The following is an 8,753-nucleotide window of genomic DNA, read 5'->3' on the forward strand; positions in this document are numbered from 1 at the left end:
CCCCCCCACCCCCCCCCAGTTCGGCTTCCCAGCAGCGGGCAAACGCCTGCCATGGAGGATGCTGGTAGCAGTGGTGGAGGCCCAGAACCTGGCAACGGGCTGCAGGTCAGCAGGAGAGCAGCTTTGCAGTGTCTGAAGGGGCCACAGGGAAGCTGGGGAGGGACATTTCACAAGGGCATGGGGTGACAGGACGAGGGGCGATGGCTTCAAACTGAAAAGAGGGGAGATGGAGCTGAGATGTGTTCAATGGGGGGAGGCTGCCGTTTCCCCCCTCGGCGCCCCCGAGGCCCGGTTCCCGGGGGAAGGCCCAGGCGATGGGGCCCGTGGCGGCGGGCGGCGCCGCCGCGCAGAGGCGGAAGCAGCGGCACCGAGGCCGGGGCGGCGGCGGCTTGGAGCCACCTGGTGTGGTGGGAGGTGTCCCTGCCCAGGGCAGGGGGTGGCACTGGATGGGCTTGAAGTTCCTTTCCAACCCAAACCACCCTATGATTCTGTGGTATTTTGGCAAAAAAAAAAAGGGCAATAGCAATGATTGTGTACGTTACTTATTGCCTGGAGTTGTTTTTTACCCCACAACAGTTTGACAGCGAGGGGTCCTCACTGCCGAGCAGGGACTGGGATGGGGCAGCCCGCATGGGGCTGGAAAACGGCCAAGGCAAAGCACCAAAGGGCTCCTCGGCTGAGTTTTGGAGTCTTACCTGGGGTAATCTCCAGGCTCCCCAGCGTTGCCCCACGGTGGGTGAGGAGCGAGAGCCCAGTCTGCGCCAGCAAGGGGTGCAGGGACAGTAGAGTCCACACTGCAGCGACAGGAGCAGGATGAAACAGGGACCTTGTTCTTCATGTCCTTTCTCTGGGCTGGGAGGGAGCTCTGGGGCACTTGCACTGCGAAAGAGAAATTGTTCTATGGGTTAAATCTTTCAGATATTCCACGTCTGTAGTTTTCTAAGGTGTTACTCAGATTTCTGTTCCTCTCCTGTGAGACACTAGGAGATGGGTGCCCAGATCCCAAACTTTCTGGTGTTTGGAGACTCAGACCAGACCTGGACTGCAGCAGCAGTGCATCCTCCTCTTTTTTCTTTCTGAGATGCTTTTCTAAAAGGCCTGTGTGATACAGGATCCCATTGCCTGGAAACACTCACTCCTGCATCCCACAGGCACTCCTTGAACTCAGTGGGAATTTTATGACTCGCTGGTTATTTCCTGTATTTTCTAAAGAAGAGAAAGGCTCCTGTGCTGGGCATAGTTCAAGGTTAGAGTAAGGATGGGCCATAGTTCATAAAGGTTCCCAGTCCCAGCTAGCACCTGGAGGACAGCCTGTCCTTGGGAGGTCATCCTTCTTGGTCTGGCAGCCCCTGACAACAAAAGACCTTCACACCCACGATCTAAAGGACATCTGAAGAGAGGGACACTGTCCTGGCCAGCAGTTATACTGTCCAGCCAGTGATTGCAGCCAAGGAAAGGCTATTGGGGCTGATCAACAGGGCAGAAAGGAGGAAGGAAGGAATGCCAGCTCAGACGGTTTGTGTACATACCAGAAAGGAGAGGTGGCCATACCCATCTCCTGGGCTGCCAGGCTCTCTCCAGCCACCACAGCCTCAGTCCAGCATTGCCCAATCTAGCACAGCTTTTCCATTCTGAGTATCCATAGCCTGGGAGGTGTTTTGGTTCATCTTTGCCTCAGGAGCCGAGCTGGGTGCAGCTGCGGTGGATTTAAGTGTTGCATTAGTTGGCCAGCGAGGAAAAGGCATGATAAGAATGGAGAGGTGATTGCTGCAAGAGGCAGATGATGGGAGAGGAATTATAAATGAGCTAGTACATAAAACAGAGGGATAGCCCCAAGTCTCCTGCTAGACAAAGCTCTGTAACCTACCCCTAAGTGAGGACAACCAGGGGACCAGGACCTCTGCCCTGCAACAGGGCTTCACTCCACGTGGACATGCCAGAACCAGGACTGCTGGGTGCTCCCTGGAGCACCCCAACTATGCCTCTTCAGACTTTGCCAGCTTGGCTGGGCAGTCAGAGGCACAAGGACTAAAACTTTTTGCTTCGGAGTCTCTTTGAATGGATGCCACAGCCTGTGTCCAGCATTGCCCAATCTAGCACAGCTTTTCCATTCTGAGTATCCATAGCCTGGGAGGTGTTTTGGTTCATCTTTGCCTCAGGAGCCGAGCTGGGTGCAGCTGCGGTGGATTTAAGTGTTGCATTAGTTGGCCAGCGAGGAAAAGGCATGATAAGAATGGAGAGGTGATTGCTGCAAGAGGCAGATGATGGGAGAGGAATTATAAATGAGCTAGTACATAAAACAGAGGGATAGCCCCAAGTCTCCTGCTAGACAAAGCTCTGTAACCTACCCCTAAGTGAGGACAACCAGGGGACCAGGACCTCTGCCCTGCAACAGGGCTTCACTCCACGTGGACATGCCAGAACCAGGACTGCTGGGTGCTCCCTGGAGCACCCCAACTATGCCTCTTCAGACTTTGCCAGTTTGGCTGGGCAGTCAGAGGCACAAGGACTAAAACTTTTTGCTTCGGAGTCTCTTTGAATGGAAAATGAAAGCAGAGCTTTGTGAGCTGCTGAGCCTTTGGGACACTGTGTCCCGCTGTGCTGTGCTTTACAGAATAACAGTAAACACCACAAAGGTTCCATTTACTTTAACAGCATCCCTACCTCCTCTAGGAAACAAGGGCAAATCCCCATAATCCTGACACACGTGTGCTTAATGCTTGCTGTTAAGCATTCACCCAGCGTCAGGCCGTCTTTCCTGTGGTCTCTCACCTCACCCCTGTGATTTTGTAGGGCTGAAGATGGCGGGCAGCTCCCCTCCTTGGATCGGCAGTGCTTATCTCTTCCTCCAGTCGACGTGCAAGACCATCGTTCTGCCGTCTCTCTACGAAAGCTCCCAGAAGAAGCCTAGTGTGTTCAAGGCGCTGAAGCTGGCGTTAGCAGGTACCCGTCCTGTCCGATATCTCAGCACACGGTCTCGTCTCTCCACGTCATGCCATGCCTTTCTTTAATTTCACACTCATGGGTAAGGAAAGCTGGTGCTCTGTATATTTAGAAAAGACAAAGTGGAGCAAGTTCAGCAGAGATCCACCAAGATGGTTGGGAGCTGGAGCACTTGTCCTGTGAGAAGAGGCTGAGGGAGTTGGACCTGTTCAGCCTGTGGAAGCGGAGGATTTGGGGAACCTACCAACAGCCTGCCAGTACCTATGGGGAGCGGGAGATGGAGCCACGGTCTTCACAGTGGGGAATGGGATGCAACAGGCAAAAATTAAAATGAGAGATAGACACCAGATATGGTTCAGCCTGGAGAAGAGGAGGCTCTGGGAAGACCTAATAGCAGCCTTCCAGTACCTGAACAGGGCCTACAAGAAGGCTGGGGAGAGTCTGTTTACAAAGGCTGTCAATGACAGAACAACGGGCAATGGCTTTAAACTGGAGAAAAGCAGATTTAGATTAGACATTAGGAATAAGTTCTTTCCTGTGAGGGTGGTGAAGCACTGGAACAGGTTGCCCAGGGAGGTGGTTGAGGCCCCTTCCCTTGAGATATTCAAGGTGAGGCTCAATGAGGCCCTGGGCAACCTGGTCTAGTTGGGGGTGTCCCTGCTGACTGTGGGGAGGTCAGACTAGACCTTGAAGGTCCCTTCCAACACGGATGATTCTATGATTTTATATAAGGACAAACATTTTTCCCATGAGGACAGTCAAGCAGTTTACCAGAGCGACTGTGTATTCTTCCTCCTGGGAGGTTTTTAAAACAGGACTGGACAAAGCCCTGAGCAATTCAGTCTGACCTCAGAGCTGACCCTGCTTTGCATGGGAGGTTGGGCTAGAGACTTCCTGGGCTTCCTTCCAACTTGAACTATCCTGTGAGTTACCCTACTTTGTGAATGTTTGTTTAAAACCATTTATGTAAGAGGAGAAAGGACTGCAATTGCTACGAAAGGTGATTTAATTGCTGTCTTTATACCACCACAGAAAAATGATTTCTGCTTTGAGAAGATGATTTTTTTACATTAGCAGTAGCCAGTATAAGTTCTTTCCCGATAGCAACAGGCACAAATATATCAGCTTCAACTGTACATAACCTTATTTATATCCGAAAAGGACCTGAGATGCACATGGCCATAAACCTGTGTTTCTCTATCCACCCTTGCACCAAGCTGACTGCAGAATAATAGTAACTGAAGAGTTTATCATACTTGCCTAGAATGAGTCTCATGGCGTTCTTTACCTGTCGTAGAGCCCAACCCTTATTGTTTAATTGGGCTTGTGAAACTATTCTGTGATTTCTTCTGGCAATCACGAGTCTAGCCAAGTCAGCTAGTTTAGTCAATACGAGCCTGCTCATCTTGCAGCCCTACCCAAAAATGGGAAGCAGCAGGAGGAAGCCCGACACAGTAGTCCCGTTAGGCTTGATTTACAGCTGCTTTGTGTCACTGGAATGTAAATCCGCTCACACATTTAAAGGAAAGCCCACAAAACCGCTAAATCCTATCAGGCTTATTCAGACCTAAAAAGGACATGAAATCTGAAGCTGTCTGAAGTTCCATGAAGAAACGTGTGCAAAGTCCTCTCTTTTGAGGTAGCTTTAAGCTGTTTTGTGCACCGTTCATAAATGTTTCCATGTCTGTGCAGCTTTCCCATCCCCAGTCCTCTTACCCTGTTACGGAAGCTTTTGTTTCACCAGCACTCATGAAAAACAAAGCGTGAAGGAAGGTGATAAGAAGGCATTTCTGGTCAGCCACAGTGAATTAAAATGCCTTCCTTAGGTGCTTAATCCTGTCTCCCAGTTAGTTACACATCTGGTCCAAAGTAGACTTTCTGATGTGGCCAGGACTCAGTAAACCCTGTAACGCCACTGTTAGATCACATACTTTTAAATGCCAGGTCACTTGTCCTGCCTAATGTGGATCACACAAAACTGCTTTGCCTTGGCACCATCCCCCAGGCATGTCTAAATAATGCTACGAGACATAGTTTAGAAATACCTGATGTAGTGCCCATTGGAGCTGGTATCGCCGTACAGCCCTGTGCGAGGACAGGCCAGGAGGTTCATCTGGGTCTGGAAGCAGTACAGCCAGCCTCCCACAGGCCTCTGCTGCAAAAGACAGAAAAACACATACCCTAAACCATCATCATAAGCGTATAAAATCCCTGTGGTGACAAGGTCAATGTGCACAGCTAATCAAATTTAAATTTTGCTGGGAGAAGGAAGAATGAAGGCCCTAGACAATTTCTGTTGTCCATGTCACTCGTGCTCCCCCCATGCTAATGTTAGAGGGAACATCTCCAGCTTCATCTTGCTTAGATGTTACCATGAATTATTTCTCTAAGCAAAAGAGCTTAACAAGTCAAGGCCCAGTCTCAAGCAGCCTGATTCCTGTGGCTGGATCTATCATTCACTATTTGTGAGATGGATTGAAGGCTCAGAGCCAGCCAAAACTTGTCTCTAGGCACAGGGTGGAGAGGAAATGCTGGGTCTTTTTCCAGGACCTTCATCATTGCATAAAACTCCAGGCACTGAGCACTGAGCTGAACTGCGCGCTTTCATTTTTAAACCTTCCCGTGCTACGGGTCTAGCGTAACCATTTCTATCCAGGAAATGGAACCTCCAACTTAAAACCTCCCCTGATAAACAGTGTTGAGATAATTACCTGGGGTGTAGCACCATATGGCTTCAGCTGGACACCGTACTTCAGCAGGGCAGCAAAAACTTAATCCTTTCCTCTTGGTTTTACATACAGGTTTCTCTTCCCAGAGGACTTTATCACAGAGAGAAGAGAATTCAAAAGCTGCCCCATTGCAGGCGTGGTGGTGGATGGGAGTGGGTCTGGGTTGTCTGTCTCATGCCTGGATAGTGACTGTGCTCACTTCTCCCTGCCAGACTCCACCGGCAGCGTGAACGGTGTGGACATGCTCAAAGTGCACTGCAGCCACCCCCACCTCATAGTCCAGCTCAAGTTCTGCAAGCAGGAGAACTGCCGCCGGTTCCTGCAGAGTTACCGGGAAGGAGCGCTCCAGGAATCCCTCCAGAGTCACCTCCAGCTCTCCTTAGCCATGACCAGGGTACCTCTGGAAATGGAGCTGAAGGCTGGCAATGAGCACCTGGACAACATGCTGAAGGATGAGGATCGCTGCCTGGAGTGCATCTACAGAGAAAAGGTGAGTAGGAGAGGGAGGGAGGCCAGGCAGCAGTGAAGAGCAGTAGCACGAGACTTGGGAAGTCACAGGATCACATGGGGTTGGCAGGGACCGCTGGAGATCATCTAGTCCAACCCCCTGCCAAAGCAGGGCCACCCAGAGCAGGTCCCACAGGAACGTGTCCAGGTGGGTTTGAATGTCTCCAGAGAAGGAGACTCCACCACCTCCCTGGGCAGCCCTTTCCAGGGCTCTGCCACCCTCACAGCAAAGAAGTTCATCCTCCTGTTTAGGTAGAACCTCTTATATTCAAGTTTGTGCCCATTTCCTCTTGTCCTGCCCCTGAGCACCACTGAAAAAAGACCGGCCCCATCCTCCTGACACCCACCCTTGAAGTATTTATAAGCATTGATCAGATCCCCCCTCAGCCTTCTCTTCTCCAGACTCAAAAGACCCAAGTCCCTCAGCCTCTCCTCATAACGGAGATGCTCCAGGCCCCTCATCATCTCTGTAGCCTCTGCTGTCCCCTCTCCAGCAGTTCCCTGTCCTTCTGGAACTGGGGAGCCCAGAACTGGTCCCAGTGCTCCAGATGGGGCCTCCCCAGGGCAGAGCAGAGGGGCAGGATGACCTCTCTCCACCTGCTGGTGACACTAAAGTCCTGCTAAATCACTGTGGTTTCTGTGTCTAACAACTGTGGCTGTTATCACCACTAAGACGAGGAGTTACAGAAGGTGGAGTTGGGAGCACGAGCAAGTGTGCCTCGATACACCCGTGAGGCAGGCAGAGAGGACAGCAGTCCTGTGTGCAACTGTCACTGCTCAGCACCTTCCTCCCCCACCTCACACAACACCTCCTCTGCGAGCAGCAGTGGTAACTGCATCTAGAGATGAGTGTGAGTGCAAACACTCCCCACATTACACCAACAACTTGTGACAGAGTGGGGACACACAGCATCTGCTGCCAGCAGGAGTAGACTGCCCTTCTGAAGGCAAAGCCTCTTTCCTCTGGGGCAGTATCTAATGTCTAGCTCATCGCACACTTTGGCACTGGAACTCTAATCCTGCTAGCAAGAGCTGTGGGATATTGTCTTCTCACCACAAAACCAAGGCACTTGACATGATTATACTCATTGCCTTTCTCTTCTGATGAGATACCTGATAAGCTGATGCTACCAAACTGGGAGGGGTGGCCGACACTCCAGAGGGCTGCCCCTCTGGAGTGACCCGGACAGGCTGGAGAGCTGGGCAGAGAAGAACCTCATGAGGTTCAACAAGGGCAAGTGTAGGGTCCTGCACCTGGGGAGGAAGAATACCAGGAACCAATATAGGTTAGGGGCGGATCTTCCAGAAAGCACTTTGGGGGAGAAGGATCTGGGGGTCCTGGTGGAGAGTAAACTCTCCATGAGCCAGCAATGGGCCCTTGTGGCCAAGAGGCCACTGGGATCCTGGGCTGCAGAGGGAAGAGTGTGGCCAGGAGGTGGAGGGAGGTCATTCTCCCCCTCTGCTCTGCACTGGGGAGGCCACAACTGGAATCCTGCCTCCAGTGCTGGGCTCCCCAGTTCAAGAGAGACAGGGAACTGCTGGAGAGAGTCCAGCATAGGGCAACAGAGATGATGGAGGGATTGGAGCATCTCCCTGATGAGGAAAGGCTGAGAGAGCTGGGGCTCTTGAGCCTGGAGAAGAGAAGGCTGAGGGGAGACCTTCTTAATGCTGACAAGGATCTAAAGGGTGGGTTGAAGGAGGATGGAGCCGGACTCTTTTCAGTGGTTCCCAGTGACAGGACAGAATCACAGAATCTTCTAGGTTGGAAGGGACCTTAAAGATCATCTTGTCCAACCGTCAACCCAACTGACAAAAATAGACACCCACACAACAAACAAGGAGCATCATCACTAAACCAGACCTCCCAGCACTACATCAACCCGTCTTTTGAACACCTCCAGGGATGGTGCCTCAACCACCTCCCTGGGCAGCCCAATCCAATGTCTGATAACCCTTTCAGTGAAAAATTTTTCCTAATATCCAGCCTGAACCTACCCTGGCGCAACTTGAGGCCATTTCCTCTTGTCCTGTCGCCTGTGACTTGAGAAAAGAGGCCAACCCCCACCTCTCTACACCCTCCTTTCAGGGAGTTGTAGAGAGCAATAAGGTCATAGTCATAGAGTCATAGAGTTATAGCCATAGAGTTGCCCAGGCCGGAAGGGCCCTCCAAAGGCCATCTAGTCCGACCCCCCCGCAGTCAGCAGGGACACCCCCAACTAGACCAGGTTGCCCAGGGCCTCATCGAGCCTCTCCTTGAATATCTCCACGGATGGGGCCTCAACCACCTCCCTGGGCAACCTGTTCCAGTGCTCCACCACCCTCACAGTGAAGAACCCTCTCCTAATCTCCAATCTAAATCTGTTCCCCTCCAGCTTGAAGCCATTGCCCCTCGTCCTGTCACTGCAGGCCTTTCTAAACAGGCTCTCCCCAGCCTTCCTGCAGGCTCCCTTCAGGTACTAGAAGGCTGCTATTAAGTCTCCCCGGAGCCTCCTCTTCTCCAGGCTGAACAACCCCAGCTCCCTCAGCCTGTCCTCGTAGCAGAGGTGCTCCATCCCCCTGATCATCCTTGTGGCC

General features: G+C 51.9%; 2 protein-coding genes across 3 annotated transcripts in view; one reads left to right on the plus strand and one right to left on the minus strand.

Annotated features, from left to right (window-relative positions):
• Positions 1-865, minus strand: part of FBXL8 (F-box and leucine-rich repeat protein 8) — a 7,820-nt gene extending 6,955 nt beyond the window's left edge. Inside the window, exon 1 of one of the 2 annotated variants that reach the window (XM_014957366.1) lies at positions 696-865. The gene's annotated coding sequence lies outside the window, so the exon portion shown is untranslated. The remainder of the gene's footprint in view (positions 1-695) is intronic. The other variant, XM_014957364.1, reaches the window with a different exon arrangement.
• The window catches only part of TRADD (TNFRSF1A-associated via death domain), an 18,814-nt gene continuing 10,116 nt past the window's right edge, over positions 56-8,753 (plus strand). The window contains exons 1-3 of the mRNA XM_014957368.1: positions 56-105; positions 2,794-2,943; positions 5,885-6,162. Coding sequence (XP_014812854.1) covers positions 2,802-2,943; positions 5,885-6,162 — 420 coding nt within the window. The 5' untranslated portion in view covers positions 56-105; positions 2,794-2,801. The remainder of the gene's footprint in view (positions 106-2,793; positions 2,944-5,884; positions 6,163-8,753) is intronic.

This window comes from Calidris pugnax, unplaced genomic scaffold (assembly GCF_001431845.1).
Source record: "Calidris pugnax isolate Ruff unplaced genomic scaffold, ASM143184v1 scaffold292, whole genome shotgun sequence".
Taxonomy (NCBI): Eukaryota; Metazoa; Chordata; class Aves; order Charadriiformes; family Scolopacidae; genus Calidris; species Calidris pugnax.